This window comes from Hippocampus zosterae, chromosome 15, assembly GCF_025434085.1.
Source record: "Hippocampus zosterae strain Florida chromosome 15, ASM2543408v3, whole genome shotgun sequence".
In the NCBI taxonomy this organism is placed as follows: domain Eukaryota; kingdom Metazoa; phylum Chordata; class Actinopteri; order Syngnathiformes; family Syngnathidae; genus Hippocampus; species Hippocampus zosterae.
In genome coordinates, this window is record NC_067465.1 from 15397930 (window position 1) to 15425691 (window position 27762).

The 27762-nt window shown below is 43.0% G+C and overlaps 3 protein-coding genes across 5 annotated transcripts in view; 2 read left to right on the plus strand and 1 right to left on the minus strand.

The window, feature by feature from the left end:
- The window catches only part of snap47 (synaptosome associated protein 47), a 415166-nt gene that overhangs the window by 270665 nt on the left and 116739 nt on the right, over positions 1 to 27762 (minus strand). The gene's annotated exons all lie outside the window — the stretch shown is intronic.
- On the plus strand, positions 233 to 27717 carry wnt9a (wingless-type MMTV integration site family, member 9A). Its single transcript, XM_052088529.1, has 4 exons — positions 233 to 465; positions 18281 to 18540; positions 19523 to 19785; positions 22464 to 27717. Exons 1-4 carry the CDS (start codon positions 278 to 280, stop codon positions 22965 to 22967), a joined length of 1215 nt encoding a protein of 404 aa, XP_051944489.1. The 5' UTR covers positions 233 to 277; the 3' UTR covers positions 22968 to 27717.
- higd1a (HIG1 hypoxia inducible domain family, member 1A) overlaps positions 15799 to 27762 on the plus strand; it is a 177782-nt gene continuing 165818 nt past the window's right edge. The window contains exon 1 of the mRNA XM_052088602.1: positions 15799 to 15802. The gene's annotated coding sequence lies outside the window, so the exon portion shown is untranslated. The remainder of the gene's footprint in view (positions 15803 to 27762) is intronic.

A 27762-nucleotide genomic window follows, 5' to 3' on the forward strand; every position in this document is an offset into this window, starting at 1 on the left:
TTTGGTTATTCTCAACTAAACTCAACAAATAATAGACTCTTTAAATGAACTCTATAATGTATAGGGAAGTTTTAGGTAAATAAAAACGATCATAAAAAAGTTTTCTAACCCAATCTCTCTCAATTTGTCTCTCAATTTGTCTCTTTCTCTCTCTTTCCCGCCCCCTTTCTCTATCTCTCCCTCTCTGTCTCTCACTTTCTCTCTCCCTCACTCTTTCTCTCCCCCCCTCGTTCCCCCCCTCCTCTCTCCTGTGCTGGCTGGATGGGAGGAGCACTTCATGTGCTCTTCGTATAAGAAGTGTGCCGTGTCCAGCTCAGAGCTTCACACAGCTACTCAGGAGAAACGAAATGATCTACCCTGGCGCCGCAGCAAAATGCTGGATGGACACCTACTCCTGGGATGGTTATCGTTCACACTGGTAGTCCTTGTCTTCTACTTGCCACTGCCCAGCACAGCCTATTTCGGGTGAGTGAAGCTGTTGTCACCTTGACTGTTGGTAATTAGTTGGAGTGGCATCAATGCAGGGCAAGATTTTGAATTATTACATTTGGCTTGCCACTACCATTTGGAAGTAATGGCAATGTAACTGTCACTGAATTGGAAAGCGTGCCTTAGTTTCACCAAAACAAAACCCAACTTACACACCGACAGAATTTTAAAAAGACAACAAAAAAACTTCAAACATTTGTTATTGATAAATTGTTTGGTTTCTATGCTAAAATATATATTTTACATCAATAAAATAAACTTCCTCAACTTTCATTCTGTCTGTCTTTAGCTAGTCTGGCCCGAGATTAATAAAAAAAAACGATTTAACAAATGACTGAATACATACCCAGGAATAGCCTTAAATGGAAACCCAAGTCGCAGCATCAGGAGTAATGCATGCCGACATGAGTGTATTGGTTAATTTGTCACAAAAAGTTAAAAGAAGGGACAGAGTCTTGTCATCATCGCAAAGTTAAAATGCACATTATAACTGTGATCGCAATTTCATATTCCTGAAATGGTAGTAATAATGCCCCCAAATACTGCTTTACAGCAATAATTAAATCACTAATGCTATGATCGAATTAATTTTTCAACACCGCTGTTGTGAGTGCTGCACAGTGAGTATGACAACATGGTATCATTAATTGGACAGAGTTATCTAAGTGTGTTTGAGTGGTGGGCGGGATGATTTATTCTCGTAAAAACAAAACAGAGTGTATCCACAGTTGAATCCAAAAGGTGAGTGTCCATAGCTTTATACTCGCCTCAAAAGCAACAGCTGGTAACAATAAAGCCATCTGACTGACTGCACTGGACTGGTGGTGGCCCAAATGTCTGCTGTTGGGCTTGCATAAAAAAAAAGAGAGAAAGCCCCCCACCCCGCCACACCTCCCGCCAATCCAGCATAAACATCACACACCTCAGGCAGCAGGACCTTTTTTTCTTTCTCAGCCATCGCTCATATGAATGAAAAATAACACTTACGGAACTTTCATGTCAATGTTTCATGAGGGTGGAGGGCAAAGGTGTGTGTCCGAGCACGTGGAAAGGAGGCTTTAAGGACTGTGACCCACCATGACCTCCCATTTAGCACTTGCGTGAACCTAAAGCTGTCAAAAAAGTAGATTGCTGTACCTTAAAGAGTACAATGACTTGTCGCTGGATAGACTGTGATTCTACCATTGACTTTTGTAACTCTGGAATACAACTATTACCTTTTTGGTCTTGGTGGAGATACACTGTTATGATGTAGACCAATAATAGGCAGTGAAGATTGTGCAGAAATGGTTGTCACTTCAATTCGATTTAGAATTGATATTTTACAATGTAAAAATAAAATTGAAAACCTTACATAAGTCAAAGAGATATTTCGATTGAACTATGAGCCACATCCTAATGGTTTCAGATCCATAGACAAGCAGCTCTGGTTTGGTGTGATCAGAAATTGTTAAAAAAAAAAATCTTGCTACAAGCTACACCTGGGTAGGCAAACTACGGTCCACAAGAGCAATTTATCTGGCCCGTTGTGAGGCTCTGAAAGAAAAATCAAAACAGATCTGCTAGAAAAAGACCCCATAAAATTTAATCTGCACTATATTGATTGATCACATTGTTTCATAAACGTAATATGTCCCATGGTGGACTTGAAAAGATTCCCCACCCCTGATCTACATTGGTGTAAAGGAATAGGACTAAGCTCTAAGTGTCCATTGTTACTTTCTCCTTGGGTAGAAAGTTTGATGTATATTCCAAGTCATAAAAGTCACCATTTGAAAATCAGCACCATCAGGTCTGCAGCCCAAAATGCCATTTTTCCAAGGGGCAGATAGACCTTTTGAGTCGGGCGTTTGCAATCTGATGTGCAATGATGTGCTTTACGAAGGGACATATTGAGCATTTTTTTCCCTCACAATTCAAAACAGTTCCCAATGTCTTAGTAACAATTACATGATACACTTGTCAAAATACCCAAAGGTCAAGTATTAAAGTACACTTTGCTCACTCTATTTGTTATCTTGCAGAAATTAGCTAGTTTGAGTGTCGCTTCAAGTAAGCAACTGTAAACTCCGCCACATATACTGTTTGGCCACCGGTGAGTCTGAATTTCCTATGATGAATGAGGACGGAGCTTGAGATTTGCAACCGGAGAGGCTTGGTTTCCTCACGTCATCTCGCCGGCAAGTGTATGCCAAACAGCGGGCTCGATCCGGATGGCTGGACTTTGCCGGCGAGTGGGCACATGGCTGGTTGTTTGCCCTTAGCATTTTTCCTCCCGCCACAGCGAATGCGCGTTGCTCTTGGCTGTTTGCTTCCAAGACAACTAAAGCCCTCTAGGAGGCAGCAGCTCATACACTCTGCTGCGTCGCTCGGACACATCACCAACTGCAGACTTCACAACTTCAGGTTTCAAGCAGTATAGCACCTGAAATTGCGCTCCCCTATTCCTACCCCGTTGACCCCCACCCCCCGGTGCGTCACCGTCTGTAATCCCGCAGCCACACGGAGGACACGTGGTAGCCCAGATTCCCGTCTTCCTCGTCTGCTGGAAAGTGGAGCTTGGCAAGCCAGTGAGAACTGGCACTCGCATCGCCTCTAATTGCCCTAATGCTCATGTATATTTAGTCGCTCTGTTAGCATTTGTTTTCAATTGCCTCTGCGGGTCGGCTGTGCGTCTGCGGGGGAATGAGCGCTGGGTCAAATAGGAATGCGTTTGGGTGAATGATTGAGCCCCGAAGCTCAGGAACATGACGCTGTATAAAGAGCTCGCGCAGGTGACTCAGACCCCAAAAAAGTGGCCGACTGCCCAGAAATTCAACACCAGTGTCATACCGGCTCAGTCCATGACAAACAACACCAACCTGCTGGAATAAATATTCCTCCACATGGGGGCCTCCCGGGTACTGATTGACTCAAAATAGAGGGTCAACGTTGCATACCCAATTTCCAGAGTGCGGTGGAGCATAAGTGAAACATAAACACAATCGTCTCCCGGCCACGGTCTGCGCGGCTGAGGGTGGGGAGGGATTCCTGGCGTAGTCGGGCGCCCGCTTAAATTGTCATCCTTTGCCACAAGAATGTGAGCGCTCGTTTTTCTTCCCCTTACGCCTGTTGTGGCAGGTGCTGCCTCTCCACCTATATCCGTTATCATTTGCTATCGGAAAAAGTCTGCAGGGGCTTCATCTCTCCGAAGGACGTGATGGAGCCTTAAAGACGTCTGGTATTGGTTTAAAAGTCCAGAAAGGTTTTTTTTTTCATTCCGTGGTCTTGTAAACTGTGCTAGATTGCAAGGAGGCAATGGTTTGTTTTTATTTAGTTCTTGTGAGACATGTGGAAAAAAAAATCCACCCAAGCTGAAATCGCCAATCACAAGAGAGCCACAGTATCGCATAAACAAAACGCCGGTCTCTCATACTTGCTAATGGATTAACTTTATGCTTTGGAGTAGACTGACACTGCTTAACTCTACAAAGGTGTGCAAAACTGGTGTAAACCAAGTTAAATGTGAGTATTGAGGCCAGAAGTTGATCAATGATACAATTTCCAGGGTTGGAGAGTACATTAAAGAAAGCCCTGGGGCAGTGTGGTGAACTAATGGTTAGCTAGATGTTTTTTTTCTCCACGTGCTTGCGTTGGTTATCTCCGGCTTGCTGCCACATTCCCCAAAAAAACATGCATGTTAATTTCACTTTTACCAATTGTCCGTAGGTGTAAATTTGAGTCGAAATCATCTATGTGTCCCCTGTAAGTGGCTGGTGATCATTCCAGGGTGCACCCTCAGTCAGCTGGGATAAGCTCCATGAGCTCAAATGCAACCCTAATGGATGAAGGAAAAAGTGGTTTAAGTGGACCACATATTAAAAAAAAAAAAACTTTGAGGGGGAGCCAGGTAAAGCAACAGTCGGAAACAACCTGGCCCTAAAGTATTGAAAATTGTTTTGTTGACGTACGAGTTTGGCAAAATTACAATACACTCTCAGCCATACTACCTCTGGATCACTTACTTAAGTGGGCTATGACAAGTACAGTGGTGAACCTGCTCGGTTAGTGTGTGTGCGTCGCACTGACTCAAGTTGATCTTTTCTAGCCTTCAATCACAAAAAGCTCTCAAAAAAGTTCACAAGCCCACAGTTGACAAATATAAGAGACCTCCTCAAGTGTCAATGGCTGACCCAAACCACTGCTAGTTGCGCGATAGACAATTCATTCTCACTGTATCATTGTTTCATAAGCAGCCAATAATAAACGCGCATGTTAATGTTAGCTTAATGCTGGATGCGGCGGCATAATGCTCCACAGTCTTAACTTTGTTGAAGCTGTTGTCTTTCTGCACTATAAGTCTTGCCAACGAGATTGATTTTGAGAAAGATAGCTTGATTGTTTTGATAGAGATATTTTTGTTATTCAGTTTGAAAAATCCTCAATTTTCCTCAATTTTTGAAGGTTGTTAGCAACGTGTGTTGTCCTGACTGATGTGTTTGATGTGGCTTGGTTTATGCCCTTTCCTGTCATTCTATTCTAAACGTTAACATAAAATCAAGGTTAATTGGAGCCAACTAGAGTGCATTTAAAAACTGGTGGGGTTGACACTTAATTATTGCTTACGAGTTTGAAAAACAATTTGTCATCACTTGTTTTTACTTTTACTTTCCTTATGCAGTTTCATCCAAAAATAATGGCTAACAAATGGGTCAGGAGGTGATTCTGGAGCGTTTTCCTCACTGCTCAGAATCAGTACCAGCAGTGTTTAAGAGTCACTGCCATGTTTCACGTTGTCATTTACTAGGCTACATGTAAACATTTCCCGAGGTGGGCTGTCCCCTCCTTCTTCTGCTTTGCAGTGGTTTCACAGGGAGCTCCTGGATGATTACGGCTCATTAGGAGCAGCGGTGTTGCCGGGCAGACAGTGGTTGGCGAGTGGCGTCTCATTACCGGGACCTTAAAAGTTGATTACGCCTGGCGTGTGGCAAAGGCGGGGAGTACGGTTGATAGGGAGGGATTTCCCAACTTCATAGGATATCCTGTGGTTTGAGCCCCACCTCAAGAGGCATCGCTTTACCCAGTAGATAGGATTCTCTCAGCACTTTTTTGTTGACAACAAACAGACAGGAGAGCTTTAACAGTGAACGGCTTTTTACGTCTTCATTGATACAACTGGATTCCCATCACGCTTTGGACATTATCTCAATGTCGTGACCTACTTATGGTAGTGGATGCCACCAGATGGGTGAGCCACTTTGCTTTTCATCACCCATTTTAAAGCAATCCAAGCCAATAAGTCAAGTTACGATAAACAATGTTAAAAGACAAAGTACCTGAAGAGCACTCCAGGTACACTATGTGTCTATGTGTGTGTGTGTGTGTGTGTGTGTGTGTATATGTCTATACAGTGATCCCTTGCTATTTTATATTTAATATTTTATTTTTATTTTTCACATACATGGAGTACAAGGCGGCCCGGTAGTCCAGTGGTTAGCACGTCGGCTTCACAGTGCAGAGGTACCGGGTTCGATTCCAGCTCCGGCCTCCCTGTGTGGAGTTTGCATGTTCTCCCCGGGCCTGCGTGGGTTTTCTCCGGGTGCTCCGGTTTCCTCCCACATTCCAAAAACATGCATGGCAGGCTGATTGAACACTCTAAATTGTCCCTAGGTGTGAGTGTGAGCGTGGATGGTTGTTTGTCTCTGTGTGCCCTGTGATTGGCTGGCAACCAATTCAGGGTGTCCCCCGCCTACTGCCCGAAGACGGCTGGGATAGGCTCCAGCACCCCCCCGCGACCCTAGTGAGGATCAAGCGGTTCGGAAGATGAATGAATGAATACATGGAGTACAGTACTGTATATGTTGCTCTATGTGACTCGCTGTTGTTTTGCAGCTTCTCGTGGACCTTCTGCGGACTTAAAAAAAAACCAAACTTTTTTTTTACCTGTATAAGTTTATTAGTCGCTACTTCGCGGATTTTCGTTTATCGTGGGTGGTTTTGGTCCCCATATATATATATATATGCATATATATATATATATATATATATATATATATATACACACACACACACACAGTCGAATCTCGTTACAATGTACTTTGAGGGACAAAATTGATCTGTTTGTTATAATGGTAATTTCCAAAAACTATGACGTATAATGCAATATGAACATTTATAGATGTAAAAACATGAACATATAATACAGTATAAACATCCATCCATCCATCCATCCATCCATCCATCCATCCATCCATTTTCCACCGCTTATCCGGGGTCGGGTCGCGGCGGCTTTAGGAGGGAAGCCCAGACTTCCCTCTCCCCAGCCACTTCTTCGAGCTCTTCCTGGCGGATCCAGAGGCGTTCCTAGGCCAGCTGAGCGACATAGTCTCTCCAGCGTGTCCTGGGTCGTCCGCGGGGTCTCCTGCCAGCGGGACATGCCCGGAACACCTCACCAGGGAGGCGTCCAGGAGGCATCCGAATCAGATGCCCGAGCCACCTCATCTGGCTCCTCTCGATGTGGAGTATGTACAGTATAAACATGTCAATTACAAATACGTGTATATGAAGAAAACACGATTTTATAAGACATGAAACAAACTGTAGCGTTGATATTTAATCTCTGAAAACATTCAGACAGCAAATGTTACCTGCCAAATGGCCACTGCCAGTGCTGCAGACTCTCTTTCAAAGGTGAGAGAAAATTTCACCCTTTACAGACTTACTTTCCGTTTCCCAGACACGTTTTCAGACCACGTCCTCAGGAACGCGCTGTGCCTCCGTGAGGTACAGTAGGAAGTACAACAATGAACTGAGTCAATCAGTAGCGTTGCTAAACAACGGAAAGCACTCCCGCATTGTAGATTTTGCTCATAAGCATGGTACCGATGGCAGTTAGCTTCCCACGGATCGTTGTAACGAAGGCCTTTTCACCATTTTGTGGGAAAATTATGGTCGTTATAATGAAGTTTACGTTTTAAAGGTGTTCGTTGTAGGCAAATCGGCAAATGATAAAGAAAGACTTGAAATCGGGACTTTGAAATGTGAACATTATCGTCGTGAAAACTTAAACTGGGTATGATGAAACAAGGTTTGATGGGATATATACAGTATATATACATATATACAGTATTCATTCATTCATTCATCTTCCGAGCCGCTTGATCCTCACGAGGGTCGCGGGGGGTGCTGGAGCCTATCCCAGCTCTCTTCGGGCAGTAGGCGGGGGACACCCTGAATCGGTTGCCAGCCAATCGCAGGGCACACAGAAACGAACAACCATCCGTACTCACACTCACATCTAGGGACAATTTAGAGCGTATATATAGTATATATACATATATATATATATATATATATATATATATATATATATATATGTACCGTATGTATATATGTATATATGGAATGTTTGCCGCGTCACCTTGGCTGGCTGGCTCTTGTGTACGCTTATATCTGGAAACATATTAAGTTTTCTGAATGCTCAAATACTTTTTTTATTGGTTGTTGCATCTGCGACATTGTGATGTCATTCCCTATTGATTCAAATTTTGAATTGCAGCAAAACTCAGGAATATTTACAAGATTTTTTTTCTTACTCTCAACTATGGGCCGTATTTGGCCCCTGGGTCGGAAACCACTGCTTTTGAGTAACACCAGAGAGAAGAGGGAGAAGCCAGCACATGCGTAAAAGTAATTTGGCCTCCACTCTATCTTACGAGGCATGAATCAAAGAATCTGAAAGATAGATTAAGTCAGGAAAAAAGTTGGTGCGCACCATAGCTTTTTAAAATGTGGGTGATGAAAAGGCAATAAATGGCTGCGCTGAATATTTTAGAACATGACATTGCTCAGGAGGTCTTGAAAATGTGTTTGGATCTGTCACATCAGAGAAAGTTGAGCGTCATCGGCAAGGAGTTAAAAAAGGCAGCTCCAGCTGTTGACCGTGTGTTGTGCCCGTGCAGCGTCACAGGACATGAGGAAATTCCCGTTGATGTCAAACTCTCATTGGGATAATGTTTGATGCGATTTGCATGCCAAATAGGCCATCGTTTTGGCTGTCGTTTGCTTGTGTTTTTCCTATTTGTGGGCTTCTTTCAGGCGTGCTGACCCATATCCTGTACCCCAAATTAAGGTTTTAGATCTGGAATATTCTTGTTTGGATAGTAGAACCTCTAGGGCCCTACAATCAGTCTAGATTGAATTCAAATTCGCATCTATTTTCTATAGCGCTTGTTCTCATAAGGTTCATGGGTGAGCTGAAGCTTGTCACAGTTGACTTTGGACGAGAAACAGAGTACACTCTGGAGTGGTTGCCACTCAATCATACGGCTCATAGAGAATTTAGCAACTGCTCATATTAGGATGTAAACTCAGTCGCGCTTATAACTGCCTTGAAAAGTGTTTTCAGCTTCGCTGTTCTGCATTGAATGGAAAGGCACAGTGGACGCCTGTGTGTAAGGGTACTCTATACCAGCAAGCACTTGTCTCATTCTTTTCTGTTGAAAGCAATTGTCACCGCCTCACAAGTAGTCCCAGCAATATCACACTGCTGTGTAAAAGGCACAGGAGGTATTCCTTATACCTTATGTTAAAGATTTGACGGGCATGATCATGGAATTTCATGAGCATGCAGTGTATATTGTTTGGTAAAATAAAACCTAATACCCTTTATCACTATCTTTAAAACCCTGCCTCCAAAGAAAGGCGATTCGATATGATTTAAGGACGTTTCGATTTTAAAGGGGAATGACTCGATTCGGTTCAAATCAATGGGATCAGTTTGCGATGCACTGACTTTGTTGTTGTCATTTTACATACATATGAATGAACTTGTCAGTACTGTAAATGTTGCTCTCTCTCCAATAAAAGACGATCTTATATGTATCTCGATACATATTACGATGTATTTTTAAGTGGAATGTTTCGATTTGGTTTGACGTGATGCCTTAGCATCTTAATTCAAAAATGATTTTTCGATTCAATCATTTTTTTTTTTCAACATCCCTGCTATAAACATTTAGCGTATCTGATTCGCTTATATACAGTATGAGGGTACTGGAGTGGATACTGGAGTTGAAAAAGAACTCAAAATAAAGGCAAGCCAGAGTTGCGAGAATTTCTCTGAATATTCTGAATTCCTGTTTTCCATGCCAGTGTTATACTGAGCCGAATATCAATTTCTGATATTACCTTTTTCGGACAGCAACAATAGTTGTTGAAAGCTGATTTTTTTTTTCAAGGAGAGCTGGCCGGCAGAATACTCTCCTCTTTCATCCACTGAGGAGTGACTGATTCAAACAGCTGCTGTTTTGTTTGCAATTCTTGTAGTCTTGCCTTAGAAAAAACGGGAACACGGCGTTCTGAATCGCGTCGCATTTGCAAAACCGGCAACGTCCGGCATTCTTGCTTCTGGGCCCGGCTGGTGTCAGCACTGCGGTATGCTTGCACGCCTGATGAGTGTAAGGTGCGTTGGTGCGCTGGTACAGGCCTGCCCTGTGCCATGGTGTGGGTTGGAGCACTCGAACGGGGTGGTGGTGGTGGTGGTGGTGTTAGGGGGTTGGGGGGGTGTTCTTGAGTCACGCGGGATGCCGCCGCTCGCCCACTCTGTGCCAGTCACACAGTGAGCACAACAGAGCCGCTGACCTTCCAAGCACACAGTACTTAAACCTCTTACTATGCCACACACTCCCATTCCCAAACTACCACAGATCTGGATTAAACAACCAGCCTCTGCTCTGACTTCAACAAAAAAATAAAAAAAATTCATTTGCCAGTGCAGGCTTGGGTGTGAGAATTGTTCCATTTAAATGAGAGTTTAGTGGTCTGACGAGGCCTGAGAGGACCAGCGAGGACAGCAGATGACATAACGCTGGGTCACATCCTGTTAAGTCATACGAGATAGCCGACTTCCACTTTGTCTCACACATTGTCCTGATCATGACTCAACTCATCGTGACACATACTGGTAAGCGGTCTTGCTACTGCACTCTCAGGGGATTCAGACAGGGGCCAACCTTGGATGGGAACTTTCGGTTTGTTCCTTGTAACTGGAAACGTTTGTAAATCCAGTGCTTTAAGTGGTCTAGTGCACAGTGTTAAGGTGTACTGCCAATTCCCAATTTTAGCCTCTCGTGTACCAGGATTCTTTTACAGCAGACCAGACCTTCAGATGAGCCCACAGTATCCTCTCTTGTTCTATTTCACTCTTGCACTTTGTGATACTGTTTGATTGCTGCTCTGGCCTTCCTGTGTGGTGTTTGCATGTTCTCCCCCGTGCCTTTGTGGGTTTTCTCTGGGTACTCCGGTTTCCTCCCACATTCCAAATAGATGTATGGCAATTTAATAGAACACTCTAAATTGTTCCTAGGTGTGAGCACGGATGGTAGTTTGTCAATGTGTGCCCTGCGATTGGCGGTAACCAGTTCAGGGTGTCAACCGCCTACTGCCCGAAGACACCTCGGATGGGCTCGAGCACGCCCCACGACAATTGTGAGGAAAAGCAGATCAGAAAATATATGGATGGACTTTGTAATATTCATACGACTCCTTCAATAATTCAGTACCTCAAAGAGACAAAACTGTTCGAGGATTTTTTTTTCTCAACACGTCGCTGATGCAAAGGCTAACTTAAAAAAAAAAGCTGACCAAGTAATACAATGAAAATAGCTTGACATTGGCGTTAATTTTGAAGCTGTGTGGTGGTATGACAACTAATTTGAATACAAAGTTGCTACCAAAATCAACACAGCGCCATCCCAAAATCATCTTTAATCACTGATTTAGGATGCTAAGACACGTTCAATTACAAAGTAACTCATGATGCGGTCCAAGCCTCTGCTGATGAACGCAACTAGAGGCAGATTTTCTGCAAAAATGTTGTGCGTAACTTGATAAGTTCTTAAAAAAGGTCGTTCATAGCTTAAGATTCCACTGGATTCGGTTGTGCCCGCATTGCTGAGGGTGCATATGCATAAGAGTGCACCACTTGGTTACATCCAGCAGCCTTTGCTGAACTTTTTAAGTCAAACAGTCCAACAGAATTGGAAGCCCTGGACCACGTGCGGCACAATGTCAGGATCTCTGCCTTTTGCTAGAAAGAGTTTAAAAGCATTGTCCGCCACCACATTCCTACAATTTCTGGCATGGCGCGTGCTGCCGCACACCAGATGGCACTTGGGTGGGCAGGGTGGTCTGAAGTCCATCCAACATTTCCATGATTTGTGTGCCACCCAAAAGACAGCAGCGAGAGTCTTCTCGAGATCCGCACAACTTCAACAGGCACAAGCGTAAGTGCTTCGGGACACATGTGGACGTCTGTCGTTGTTTTCGTCGGTTTTTGTCTGGAGGAGGCTTCGTGTGGAGCCGACAGCTGGGCGGAATGATTGACATTTGTTTGGAGTAATTGACCAGTGGGAATAAAGGGAGAGTTGCGAGGGGGAAGTGGGTGGTCGGAGGGAGAGAAGGACGAGGACAAGGAGGAGGAGGGCGCTTGACGGAACCAACCGGCGTTGATGGAGGAGTTGGAGCTTTTGTGTTTTTATTGTAGTTTTCTTTGGCGAGGCACAATCACCTGGTGACTGAGTAGCTGCTGATTGAAGGTAGTAAGTACTATTTAGTGTCTTTATACATGCAAATGTGAGCACATTTAGCTATATAGTTTTTCCACTTTCTCCAGTACAACTGAACTAATAATAAACTTTTTTTGTTTATGTAATCTTGTTTATGTAATTTCACTCCCAAATAATTCATCCATCCATCAATTTTCTGATCCACTTATCCTCAAAAGGGTCGCGGGGGGTCTTGGAGCCTATCCCAGCTGTGTTTGGGCAGTAGCTGGGGACACCCTGAACCGGTTGCCAGCCAATCACAGGGCACACAGAGACGAATAACCATCCACCCCACAATCACACCGAGGGAAAATTTAGAGGGTTCAGCCTTGTGATTTTGAAACATAGGAGGAAACTGGAGTACCTGGAGAAAACCCACGCAGGCGTGGGGAGAACATGCAAGCTCCATACAGGAAGGCCGGCGCTGGAATCAAACCCGGTACCTCTGCACTGTGTGGTCCACACTGGGCCACCAGCCGCCATTTATTATCATTAATCTTTTTCTTAAAACCTGATATGTGAGTGAATATATTATCTATCTCTCTGCCCACCGACAAGGCACTGATTTGATGCAATAATAAATAAAGCAAAATAAATTGTGCGGAACCCACTCTCCAACCAGCGACGCGACTCGAAGTACCAGCCGAGGGTGACTTCCAGAAAGGGAGTGATGATGGTCAAGGTCAATGAGGGATGGAAATGGAAAATGTATGGAGAGCCAACGTCATGGCCGATGGGAGGTGCTGACATTCGGAGAGAAAGAACTAAACAAACTCGCGAGTGATAGACTGGGGAGGAGGTGCACAAGGAGTCTGTCGAGGCAAGTGTGTGAATGGAAAAACAAAGCTTCACCAACTTTTTTCTTTTTCTTTTTTTTTTCTTTTTTTATACATCGGTGTTATATTCCATGTGTAACTTCTGTTGCTGGGCCAACACCTCAAACAAAAACACCTGAGGAAAAACGCTCCGGGATGTGAAAATACGGCAAGGTGTTCTGAAGATTTTCGCAGGGAGCGGACGCCACTTGGCTCGAATCACATGAGCGCGTCTTTGATAAGAGGGCCCCGTGTGTGTGTTTTGAGGGGAATATAGGTGTCAGACGTGACACGTGGCGGCGTGTTCCTATTCTATTCTGTTTTTCCTCATGACGGGAATGCTAATTGTGGTGTCGATTAAAAATTGGACAAATTGCATATGATAGACTCGCTGGTTCGCCGCCCTCCGGGCGGCTCATCAGCTAGTTCCTGCGGAAGGCTGGTACGGTGGTGGTTCGCCGCCCTCCGGGCGGCTCATCAGCTAGTTCCTGCGGAAGGCTGGTAAGGTGGGCCTTCGGCCCACAAAAGTGTTGTTGCTTGGTTCAACTTTTTGTTCATCTTCATTGCTTATCGCGAAAATAAATAGATGTTTAGCTCTACTAAATAACTAACAATTTCATTGCAATGCTTGTGGGTAGACAACATTTTTTCGCTAAGATGCCCGCGCGATCGTAGTGAGCCACTGCCTGAGCGGCGCAGTGGCGGCGCGCAGCGGCGCGGTGAAGTAGGTACGTTTTGAAAAGGGACAGACGGAAGGACAGACAATATATATATAGATTACTGCTAGGGGGTTTAAAAAAAAAGGTTTTTCGTATCGCTTTGCAGAGTCTTTTTCTCTGTGGAATGCCGTCCCGCAGCAGTGTGTGATTCGAATGAACAGATGAGGCCAAGTTTTTTGTGGTCTGAAAAATTGGGAAACTTGTGTTTGATGGTAAGAATGCTTCTTGGCAATAAACGAATACTGTTGGCCACCGGGTAGTGGTTTCTGGGCCTTTGGACCAAGAGGTTTGGACATTTGGGCTTGCTAGATTATTTCTATGTTCAACGAAAACGTTTTTTCAGTAATTTCAAGACTTTTGGATTTATTTGATTTCTCTTGGTGGAATGTTATCCCGCTGCTTGTCACAGTTGCATTTCTCAGGGTCAAATACATTTTTTTGTTTGTTTGTTTTCGGAGTTTACACAATTTTGTGACACATTGTGATCGCAACGAAAAGAGCTCCAATATTGCCATTGCCGGCCATTTCAAATGTTTTTTTAAAAATGTTCCTGGGTTAATGCTCAAACCATGGTTGGCCAAGACTTTTCTTCGCCCCTTCAAAAAAAAAAAACGGCAACTGACGTCGACCACGCCCCTCATTAGAATTCCCGTTGATGATATTTCAGGTCAATGGCGCGCAAAGAGTTCAAAGAATGGGACAGAGTGAAAGCCGCTCCACAGCCGTGTGTGACCAGGCTGGTCACCTGCATGAGCATCTGTCATTGTTGTTGTAGCTGTGTATGGTTCTTTATACACTTTGACACTAAGAATGGAGCAGAGCGAGAAGTTGTTCCACAGCGGTGTGTGACCAACATGAGCAGGTGGCGTCAACTTGTCCTCTCATGAGTCCCCTGACTGTTTCACAAAAGAATCACCTATAAGTTTCACAATAAGTCTTGTTTCTTACTTCGTGCTGATTCGTGCACTCAAAAAGGAGGTTTATTTCCAGATATTTCCAGAAATTCCTCAGGGATCAATATGGCATCCAAACGCCAATTTCCGAACTTCCGAAGTTTATATATGTGCGCGCCAAGCCAAAGAAGTGTCGTCTGAGGAAGACCTCTTTTTTTTATTGATTTTATTTTTTTTCAGCATTGCTGCTCATTTGAGCGCCGGCTACCATCATACATTTGTTTCTTCTGCAAGTATCCCGGGAGAGAGTGAGCCGGTGTCAAGACGAAGCTTGCCAGGTTTCCATTTCAAAATCCGTAGCTGTCAGACACGTTACAGCAAGGCAAACAGGCATTGTAAAAAGGAAACCGTTTGACCCAGTCCGAAAGCCAATCCCCGATGCCTCGTCCGCTTTCGATTGGACCGCTCGCCTACTCAGGCATGCGGCACACGCAACCCTTAAGACAATATCGCGTAGCACATGGAAGCCATTAAGTCCGTTGGAATGAAAGTGAGGACTCTGGGGGAAACACTTCACTTGGTTATTTGACTTAATAAAACAAATGTCTTGTTCAAGAACCCTGGCGACTTTCGCCCCAGCGCTGATCGTCTCGTCTGAATGGCGGTAATGACATCGCAAGTGGATCGGTGGGTGGCTTTTGCTTTGTATTTAGCAATAATGTGGTCAAGTCTCTGGCCCGCCTGCTTGTTTGCTGGTGTGACGCTTCACTTAACTCAACGTACGCGTCTATGGAGAGCATGAGGATCGTGTTGTGAATGGTGGTACAGGTGGAAGCTCGGGGCTACAGCAACAGTTTGGACACGTGTTCGAAGAAAGGCAAGTATACTGAAGGCTTTTCTTGACCAGAGTTCATTAGGAGACCGCTTGTCAAGCTTAATGATCGGATTGGCTCATCACAGATTCCACAGGCCGAACTTTCATCCAATTGCCAGTTTCCAACATTAGTTGGCACTTTCATAATTTGACAAAAAAACATTTGGTGAGAGTCAACCCAAAAAGTTGATCTTGCGTATAATGTGCCTCTGACAAATCTGTTGTCTTCATTGGACTTCTTTGTTGGTTTTCCTTGGTTGTATTTTCTCTCTCTCTCTCTCTCCACAGTGTCCTCCTATCGTGCCTCATGATGTGGTTTTCGTTTATGACAGAATTCCGTTCTTACGACGGCGACTTCACTTGAAGTCGGAATGTACCGAAGTCTATCACTAACGCACGTTAACAAAGTATTCAAGTCACAGTTACAGTGACTATTTGTCCAAAAATATTAAAAAAATCCGGTGAAGAAGTATGATGTGTCTTCTTGACCAGGCTTCCTTCTGCCACCGTGTAAACTAGCTGGTAGTATCCGTTATCTCAAAACTCCGCAAAGGGAAATTGTTTAGAAATAGAAAGATACTGTCCCAGAACGTATTGTTTGTCACCACAGATGTTGCGCTGCAACCATGCAGCTAGACTTTGGTCTGCTTTAGTTGTCATTGATCAATCAGCAAGGTTAAAGACACCATAAGAGTTACTGTGGTGTGCCATTTGATTCAATGCAGCGTAAATGAAGCGTAAAACCTCCCGCAGTGGCACTTAGTCCCAACACGTGTGCCTTTGTGACTCTCTGCAAATCCATTTATTCTTTGGTTTCACTCGAAGGGTGCAAAGGTTGCCAGAGATTAGACATAATGAGCGGCTTGACTGCCAATGCTGTCAGTCGCCGTGACCGAAATGGTCGCAGGCCGACTGTCGCGTCCCCTCGCGTGCGTGTTTACGCAAGCGGCGCTGCGCTCTCGCGACCTCAGAACGCTGGTCTTCGGGGGCCTGCCAGCTCTGCGGTGGGGCCCCGCTTGTTTGTTTTTGTATACGCTTCCCTTAAATAAACTGAGGAGAGGAGTGCGAGTGCGCCACATGTTCTGCGTGCAGCTGCAGCGCGAAAGATCCCGAGTACCGTGAATTCTCTGTGTTTGTACGGGGATTCTATAATGAGAGTGTAAATCCTGTGGTATGGCCCTGTTTAAATCTGTACAACACAGCTGTGAATGACACCCCCCCCCCCCCACGCATCATATCATTGCATATTAACTTGTGCTCATCATCGCAATGCTTGCTTGTCGTTGTTTTGAAAGTCTGTCCATCACTGCTCAATACCTTTTCTCCTTGAGCCTTTGTTTATATTTAATGCAGAGCGCTTTCCTTGTTTCCTTTCCTTTCCTTGCGCACACACGCACACACATCATTCATTGGCTTTTTGACAATCTTAACTAAATAAATAAAATGCAAGACGTAGATCGAATATGAAATAAATTTTGGTGGTACCTCGACTTTCGAAATGAATTGGTTCTGGAAGAGATTTCTTCATGAGAAAATTTTGTAAGTAGAGACGAGTTTTCCATGTAATTGCCCTAATTCGTTCCAAGCCTCCCATAATTCAGACATAAATGTTTCCTATAACATAAAATGCATCAAAACATGTAAAAAAATACGTTACTAATTTGATTATTGCGCAATAAATGAGAGTTGTGCATTGTGTAAAAAAACTGGTCAAATAACTTTTAACTACATCCTCATTGTTTTTTGCCCTCTTTAGTTCATGTTCTCTCTCAGATGTGGTTTTTGCCTGGCGTTTTGTAAGGAACTGATCCAAGCACGTTAGCATTTGTCGGCTTTGAACAATCCTTCGAAAATGTCCAAGGCAAACATTAGCATTGAACACTTTTTATGGGTGATTCACATTTACGTAAAACTATCGGAACACCTCATGGCCGGGGGGGCGAATGAAGAGGACGCCACATCGACACATATCTATGCATCTACACTCATACAATCATTCTACTATCTGTAGAAGTCCCTCTTAGCTAATGGGATGCCAGGATGATCGGAAATAGCCAATGGCAGAGCAGCTATAAGTAGGTTGCATTCAGGAAACTCGGGGCTGCGATCAGCAGACCATACTGTATTTTTACCTTTCGTATCTTGAAATTTCTTCAAAAAGAGGAAATATTTTCCTGTTGAGACGTTTTGTAACTTGAAAATTTCATATGAAGAGATGTTCATGAGTAGAGGTACTGCTGTAGATTAATCATGAGCCCATCTCAACTTAGTTGCTAACCCAAACAGCAGCTATCACTATAAAATAAATTCAAGTGTGTCATCTATCTGCATAATATAAACGAGTTCTCTGAGAGGTAGTAAAAATGACTTGAAGATGAGACTAATGTCCATATTTGTTCTTGTTCCGGGAAATTCCACAACTACTTTGTTCCGCCTTACATTCACCAATCCTCTCTTCCATTGCAGTTAACTAAATAAACAACCTCGACAACTCCTAGCGCAAGAGATTAATTAAACAGTAGCTTCGCATCAGCCCCTGGTGTTCCAGATAATCTGCCTAGCAACAAGTGGCCGGGAATACGTGAAGCGCATCCAGAAGAAAAAAAAAGGAAACCAAGTAATTCGGCTGATGGACATTGCAGCATCTGCTGGATAGTTACCCTTTTATTTCTGTTATAAACTTTTATATTGAGCCTCCAGTGATTTGCGTTGTCTGAGCGATTTATAACTGGAACTTGGAAGGGAACTTGGAATTTTAAAAGGCATCAGAGAGCATGAGAGCGTTCTGAAGTGTTTCTGGTATGTAAGCGTACCTAACCGATTGATAGCTCATCAGTTTTTTTCAGACAAAAACAGCATTGACAGGTTATATTCCTGCTCACTTGCCTATTTTTGTGTGTTTTAGGCTGACAGGTAATGAGCCGCTGTCTATCCTGCCATTGAACTCTCTACCGGAGGAGAGCGTGGGCCGGGCCCACTACAAGCTGTGCGACCGGCTCAAACTGGAAAAGAAGCAACGCAGGATGTGCAGACGTGACCCAGGCGTGGCTGAGACCTTGCGAGAGGCCATCACCATGAGCGCCCTAGAATGCCAGTATCAGTTCCGCTTCGAGAGGTGGAATTGCACCTTAGAGGGGCGTCACAGAGCCAACATGCTCAAGAGAGGTATGGGATAGGATCTTTCAATCCATGCATTTTCTATAGCGTTTGTTCTCATGATGGTCACGGATGACCTGCAGGCTCATCCCAGGTGACTTTTGGGCGGGAGGCAGGGTATACTCCGGACTGGTCACCAGCCAATCGGAGGGCAATCTTCAATGAACCTAACATGCATGTTTTTCAATTGTGGGTGGAAGAGAAAAAGACATAGGGAGAACATGCAAATTCCATAAAGGAGGGGCAGAGCCAAGATTCAAACTCAGAACCTCTGAACTGTGAGGCAGATAAACCAGTGGTCCACTATGCTGCCCAGGATAGATTTAAATAAGGCTGAATTTAAGAGTGTTTTCTTTGAAATGTTACGCGACAACCAAATTTGTGATTTGCGCTCTCTCGAGTAGATCAAAATTGGCAAAGGACTGAGTTAGAGAAATTTTGAACAATATTTATTTTGAAAATGTACATATTTTTAGATGTGAAAATATATTTCCGTCAAATTACTGTTTTTTTCTCAAACAGTGGCAGTCCATCTTATACATGTGCATCAAAAAAAGTGCCTCAATCAAAATGCCTTGAGGATTAAAAACAGGTAGTCAGACGACCATTTATTTTTTTTCTCTATTTAAATTTTACTGCCAAGCCAATTTGAACGTGGTTGCTAGCCAAAACAGCAGCACCCATTAAGACATGGGTCTGTCATTAAATTAAACCACCACATTTCCTGCGTAGAGTTGTGCCACAACAATTGAAATGACTTATGTTAAATCTGCAATTATGTTACAAGGAAAATTTGAATTAAAAACAACTTTTTTTCAAAGATCCAATTGTTATTTCCTTCTATTGATTTCGCACATTTTCCATGTTAGTTTTTGAACTGTGTGACTCGCAATAACCATGGGATTTTTTTTTTGTTGAAAAAAAGAAACTGGGGGTTTGCATTCATTAAAAAAAAAAAAGTTGAAATCCTTCAAACAATTGCTTTCTCCAGGATTCAAGGAGACCGCCTTCCTGTACGCCATTTCTTCGGCGGGTTTGACGCACGCCATGGCCAAAGCGTGTAGCGCGGGCCGCATGGACCGCTGCACCTGTGACGAGGCGCCCGACCTGGAGAACCGCAAGGCGTGGCAGTGGGGAGGCTGCGGCGACAACCTGAAGTACGCCAACAAGTTTGTCAAAGATTTCCTGGGCAAGCGCTCCAACAAAGACTTACGCGCACACATGGATATGCACAACACCAACGTGGGCCTGAAGGTGAGTGTTTCCATTGACATTTGATGACCAAATTGGGTTGTCGAGTGCAAAATATCCCAACATTGCTGTAATCGTTTGGACCCATCTCGATCTAATCTGTCTTTTTTGAGCATTCTAAATGCAGACACACCCCTATGAGGGCCAACAATTTCCCCCTCGGCAACTGTGATTTATTCGCTGATATGATTGAAGAAAAAAATAATAATTAAAAGCGAAATCATTATTGTACTTCAACGTGGCTGGGGTGTTTTTAAATCATCATCATAAAACAGTCAGAATAGTTTACAGTAAAACTCTCTACTTGTATTATACAGGGTGTTCCAAAAGTCTTGGGCACATTTTGACATTGAATATCTCGGAAACTATTCAGGATTTAAAAACTCATCTGGTTAATTCAGAAAGCTTGTTATCTCAATTTTTACATGGAATGTTCAAAGATGTTCAATGTGAGCGCCATTGGTCACACGATACACGATCAAGCCGATAGTCAAATTCTTGCAGTATTCATATTGTAAAATGACAAGAACATTTTTGCATCACACCCCCTTGAAATGAGCCATGCTATAGTTTCCCGATTGGTGATCCCACTGAATCCAAGCAAATTGTTTCCGTTTGCAATGAACCGACCTTGAAGCACATCGCACCTTATGCACCAAAATAAAAGTAGTCACCGGTGGTTACTGTCTAAACATGTGCTCAGGTCAAGTCGCAGGTAAGATTGAATCCAGTCACATCTGACTGAACAAGAAGCGGTGCACACTCCGGACTGGTCAATAAAAAAATCAAACTAAGCCAAAAGGCAAACTACTGACAATTTGACAAATAACCGAATACAATCAAAGTCGTTTTGGCCCCCGAACCGTAACTACTCCGATTCAAAACATTTCGATCGTAAATGTGCTCACTCTTTCAAAGCGCTCATTTGTCAGTGTTTTTCTTATCAGATGTACCGTGTACAAATACGCTGCTGAGATGGAAAAAAAGTTGTCAGTTTGGATTGTAAAATACAAGGACAGTTGGACTCAACGGAGCCAAAGCAAACTAAGCGAGTGGAATGTGTTACTTTCTGCAAATTAGCCTGAAAAAGAGCGAGACTGTGCCGCAAAACAGGTGGCCCAGACGTCCCATTTGAGGCCTTCCTTTGTAGCTCGCCTCTCCAAATGTTATCCCAGGGGGAGATTCGATCTGCGATTCAACATTTACAACCATTATTATTATTTTTTTTCCAAGTTTTAGAATCAATTCGCAAGAGGACCGTCGTGGAATGTGCTGGCCCCCCTCCCCAAAAAAGCTGACCTATCGCATTTTCTCGACCTGTTGCCGTGATAAATGTCCACTTCCTGATCTCTTTCGCAGTCACAGAGCAGAAAGTGAGGTGCGATCCAAAATCCCCTGGTCTGAGACAATGTGTTATTGTCATTGATTCGCAGACGCTGATTGCTTTTGACGGCTTGCGGTCTGACTTTTTGGGCCGCGGGGGCGCCAGGATCGGAAGGCTGCATTTTTTTTGTTGTTTAGTTTGTGAACATTTCGCTTCTATAGAAGAGAACTTTTTCTTGTCACGGTGATGGACTGATTACAACGTTCAAGGTCGGCTCGTACCTTGGCTTTAAAAGTGTTTGTCATTATAATAATAGGCACTGACTTTGATTAAAATACCACGTGTATGAACCCAAAGACTTGTACCAAAAAAGAGGCACTTTCATCTTCCTAAACCACACCCGTTGACCCACTCACGACGGACTCCTTTTAATTTTCTTTAGTGCTTATCCTGTTCAGTAACCTGGAACCAATCACAGCTGAGCTGAGGGCGAGAGGGCCAGGCAGTCTTATTTAAATCAAATCAAACTCATAATACCCAAAGTACATGTTTTTACAACCCTTACGTCTTGTTCCGCTCTAATCAGCCTGTTTGATAGGCCAACCCTGTCTGATGCAAGTCAGTGACTATACCCGTGCCCATATACTGCTGGACCTAATGGCGAGCATGGCTTTCATTACTGTGATGACCACGGGCAGAGCCCACAAGTGTGGTCAACAAGCAAGTGTCCGTTAAGACAATAAAAACATTTTCACTCTTGGGGTAACCAAATTGTAAAACGATCGTGATAAAGCACAGATTTCTGCAATACAATGAGGATTTCTTTGGCAGACGGATACATTGCGCAAGATATCCTCCTGACTACCAGTAAAAAAACATTGTCCAATCACATTTATTTTGAAATTCCCCAATCTATGTGAAGTAATTGGACTACTCCAAAAGAAAGGTTTGAAATTCCACAACATTTTTTAAACACTTGAATACTAGGCTCAAATACACTTAAAACAACACAAACAACACTTTAACGTGTTCATAAGAGTCTTATAACTAAAATGCCAACAGCATTTCAAGACAAAATGTGTTTGATAAAAAGTATTACTTTTCCTCTTCCCATAAAAAGTCCATGCACTGAGGGAAGCCATTTTCTTCTATTGAGAAGTCAAAGTAACAAAGCCTCACCCCCTACAAATTTGGTATCATTGGAAAACACTGAATATCCTCTTTAGAGCACAAAACGGGTTAATGCGATTGGATGCACTGGGTGGAAGACATTTAGGTTAATAAATGTCCTCTGCAGAGGACAAATTTGAACTACTGGTAGTCAGGAGGATATAACTGGATTATTTCTGGTGTGCAGGTCATCAAGGCCGGTGTGGAGACTACCTGCAAGTGCCACGGCGTCTCCGGCTCCTGCACTATCCGGACCTGTTGGAGACAGCTGAAGCCCTTCCACGAGGTCGGCAAGCAGCTCAAGCAACGCTACGAGACCTCGGTTAAGGTGGGCAGCTCCACCAACGAGGCCACGGGGGAGGGCGACATCTCCCCCTCGGGCCGGAGCCAACCGCTGCTGCAGCAGCAGTCGCCTCCGCTCATGCAGCTCAACGAGCAGATCCCGCGCACCATGAACCTGCTGCACATCGAGGACTCGCCCAGCTTCTGCAGGCCGAGCAAGTACTCGTCGGGAACGGCCGCTCGCAAGTGCTACAAGGACAAGAACTGTGACGCAATCTGCTGCGGGCGGGGCCACAACACGCAGAGCCGGGAGGTGACGCGCCCTTGCCAGTGCCAAGTGCGCTGGTGCTGCTACGTGGAATGCAAGCAGTGCACGCAGAGGGAGGAAGTGTACACCTGTAAAGGCTGAACGCCATCACAGGAGTGGTGACACTGATAAGCACTTTGAGGGATTTTCTTTCTTTTTTTTTTTTAATTCAAAGACATCATTTTTCTCAGACAACTGGGAGAACATCTCAAGCCTTGACCAGACCCTTCTTACTCAACAAGCCGTTTCACGTGCAAGCATAGACAAGAGACTGACGGAAGAAGAAGGACGGCTCATGTGTGTTTGTATCCGCTGACGGGGGATGCATCAACGACAAAACAAAAACACAGACAGGGTGTAAGAATTTTACTCTACACGCACATATCTACGCGCGCACACATCGTGTGTTTGCATATGCATGTAAATAACTTTATAAAATGGTTTATATATATATATATATATATATATATATATATATATATATATATATATATATATATATATATATATTAGTTAAGCCATTATACAAGCCACTAATCTTATGGTAAAACAAACCACTAACTGCACAAACGCTTTGCTGTTTGCGCGAACGTTCCCGCCTTTTGGAAACTTTAAGTATGAATGTTTCCTTCATGTGGCGGGGAAAACAAATCTAAACGTTTTAAATTTTTTTTTAAATAATGTAAAAGATCAATTGCAGCTGTAAGTTGCAATGTCAACATAACTGGACACTTTCTTCGAAACACCTGCACGACACGAAAGACCCAATGAAGGAGCTATATCCACAATTGTGGCTTTCCAAAGATAATGACTCTCACAATGATTACCATCGTGGCGGTTGTGTCATGCTCCAATCATCGGGCTGAATTGGAGCATCTCTTCCCTTCCTATCAAAGTGAGAAAAGGCTCAATTATCAGACGTTTCTTGAGTGATGACCCTTACGTGTGGTTTGTATGAAGGGTCATTTTTCCTCAAAGGACATCTCAAGATTATTTCCTATGATTATGAGCTTGTTGTGTGTTCATGTATACACACAGAACACCCCGCTTTACCTTTTTTCACTACACGATATTTGAAACGGGAGTGTGACGCAGTGCCGTTCTACAGCACCAACTGCAGTAATAAATAATGTTGAATAAATACACAATGGGAATAGTGGTCAGGCTAAATGTTTTGGACAATTCTACGTGGGAACAGTTTGTGTGTAACATTCTTTTTTCTGTTCCCTGGGTGGGATCGGCACAGGTGTACCCAATATAGGGACTGACGGGCAGATGCAAATGAGGAATACAAATACAGTACATCCCTCTGCCTTCATCCGAACAACGTTCAGGGAATAAGTCAGACCACTACGATTGTTTGGGGGAACCATCCATCATGACGACAGTGGCCTTTCTAGATAACTGGACGGACGTAGCCAGCATATTAATATCGTTGAGCCATCTTTCTCATTAGCATAATCAACCTAGTCATCTGATCCCCGAATGTAGACCATGACGATAAAGGCTTCTGTATCGTCTGCAATTAGGTTCTGGTAATCATTGATCAAACATACAGTATGTAGGAACTTGTGTATGCCTTGTTTGTGACTACTGAGTGAGGGGGGGACCCAGCTTTGTATGATAGCGTTCATTCCCACACTGAAGCCTCAAAAGCCCTTTAAGGTATATATACATATATTTTAAATCTATATTTATGGATGCAGCATATATATACAGTATATATATACTGTATATATAAAATGTAAATTGGTTTCTTTTCCTGTGGTTAAAAGGCACATGTTCAACTATTGCAAGAAACGAGCTACAGTGGTACCCCGCAGTTTTTTACAACAACAACCAGAGGCAATGTTTGAAGTCATATAAAGATTATTAACGGTCGTACAGTTAACAGGTCAAATACCAAAATGTTAGAAACATTAAAACTCTCAGTAAACACTCCCGACTCAAAAGAGAGAACACAATTTAGCCTTCTACTGGATATATCTACTTGCTCCTTGTCAAATGTCACATGGGCAACGTTTAAAACATAAACATACACATGAATGACACTCCACTTTTCGATCACATATGACAAGCAGCTAGCAGGAGAAGCTAACACAGCAATCCACATCTTTACTCACTGCTCCTTGTCCAATGTAAAATGTTTAAAATATAACCCTTCATATCTCACCTTTTGTTTACGTGTGACAAGCACGTGGCAGCCCTCCATGATGGCTAGCATGAGAAGCTAACGAAGCAGTCTACAACCATACAGAACGCAGCGCCGCTTCTTGTCTGACAGTGCAAATAAACAGATTCAAATGCACTTCACCACTCACATGAGATCTGAATCTAAGGCTACGTTCACACTGCAGCGAAACTTCGTATTTTTTGTATTTCGTATCGTTCGTATTTTTTTAATGTATTTTTTTGCCTACATGTGACGCGTATCAGATTTTTTTTTCAATCAGTGTGAGCAGTACAATTCACATTTTTTCAAATCCGACTTGGGACTCTTTGAATTATAGATATAAATTGGATATGTATGTGATGCGCAGTATGAACGCTCATCCACACACATCTGGCCTAGGCATCACAATGTGTCCTCTGCACTGGCGGTTTTGAGAGAGGGCTTGGGAGACTACTGACACTGTGCGTAAATCTGCAACGTTGTTTTGAGTAAAAGTTGTTTAATCCCACTTTAATAATTCAAAGAAGAATAAAGTGAATATTTGTGGTGATATTTGTAATTCAGCCACGCAGACATGACGTGCAGCATTGACAAGATGTCATCTTCAGTCGATATCTCCATTCAATGAGGAGATCGATGAGTGTTGACTCATATCCCCAAAATATTTCCACCTCTTCCCGCCTTGTTACTCTAGCGATATGAGATGATAAAATGAGCCCATACACGCGGCACCATTTTTTGGGAAGTTGGAACCAAATTAAAATCAGGAAGGGCAGAAACTGATGAACTCAAGTTCAAGATACAGAGTAGTTCAAATCAATGTCCCTTCTTTGGGTGAAGTGGATCAATACCTGCAAAACGTTCTGCCTCGGGACTAACAACAGGAAGTAGAAACCTACCAAAATAAAATTGGTAACTAACCACATGGCACTGAAATACTTGTTTTTTTTCCCATACAAAATCTAAACCAAAGTTGTTTGCTGCGGCTGAGAAAGGTTGCAGCTGTCAGTCCTGCACAGTAGACATCATGTTAAAAATACCAACGAAATGTAATCATAGCTAACCCAGACAAAAAAAAAGCACAGCACAAACATGCTCTAATGCTTGACACAAGTCACAAAAAGTTGGCTGACAGAGATTGAGTCCTCGTTTGGATACAAAAACCATGACTAGAAAACCGAAACAAAATTAAATCGGTAGCTAATCACATAACACTTAGACACTTGGATAACATAAAATCAAAAGCTCTTTGTTCATTAAAAAAAAAAAATGGCCCATGCCAGTTTGAGAGTTCGAGCTCTTAAAATAGTCACAGGAAGTCGAAACTTACCAATATATAATGGTAACATACTGTATAGAGGTCAGCTAGCTCAGAAAAAACAAAGCAAGTATAAGTACTGTTATATGGATTCAAATGCATATCACCCTTCACACAAGAGCCAAATTCACAAAATGTTGGACAACACAAGCTGTACTCCTAGCTTGGAAACAAAAACGGAAAGTAGAAGCCTACCAAAATGACATTGGTATTTAGCCTAAGTACATGAGGCTTAGACATTTTGGACGCACAAACTCTAAAGTCCTTTGTTTACCCCCAAATTGGTGAGTACCGCTGGAGTGTCCTAGCTCACAACAAAAATGTGAAGTGCAAACTGAAACTTATAAATCCTTTGATGCTGGATGAAATGAGGTCTTCTGAGCTGCTTGACGTTGATTGTGTGAACTTCATCTGTTTCGTACAAAGGTCGGTTTGGGCCATTGGAGCTTCAGGGTACCACTGTATTGATTTTAATCATACATACTACACCATGACGCCGTGGTCGAGAATTTGAAGCATTTCGATAAGCAAATAAAAGACACGAGAAGTTTGCACTCTACATGCAAACCATAATAACCATGCAGCGCAAATGCCTCCTTGCCACAGCACACTTTTGGTATGTGCTCAGTCCCCCTCCACCAAGAAAACAACAACTTCTCTTGCTAGGTGAACCCGTTGAAGACAAACAGGAATACCAAATGCCCACTGAGTGCATTCTTTTGGCTTTGCTTTTAGATTGCATATAAGGTGAATAATGCAGCAAGATGACCATCATTCTCAAAATCCCAAACTCTGCACTGTTTAGTGAGCAAAACACCATGTACAAAAAAAAATCTATTTTGTAAAAATAAATAAATAAATTATTTTTTAAATATATATGAGCATGTGTTTAGTGTAAATATGACTAAACTGATTTTGTATCCTGTATTTTGTATTTTTCTTTGTTTGGTTTTCAAAAAGCATGTATTCATATGCAAACTTCTGTTTTTCAAAGCACTAACAAAATCCTAACAAATGTGTATTCATGTGCACCACCGCCGCATTATCTCCATTGGATCTGTTTGTATAATCTACTATTTTCGTGAAAAGCCTTTATATAAAATATTGTCACTTTTACAAGTACTTTATGTTTTTTGTTAGGGTTTGTGCAGTGCGTCGACAAACACACATCCCGATAACAGCACACCAACAAAGTCATGTCTTATGGGAACCCTAAATTATTGTCCTCTACCTCATGTGTATAGCTCGTAGACGTAAGCAGATCACAAATGACTGGTAAGAATGTATTTAAGTTATTTAACATCTTTGTATAACAAAGGCGAGACAAGAAATCTGAAATAATAAAAAATGAAATTTTAAATTATATCTGCATTTTCCTGGTGAGTCATTTGTCTTTGAGTAACATG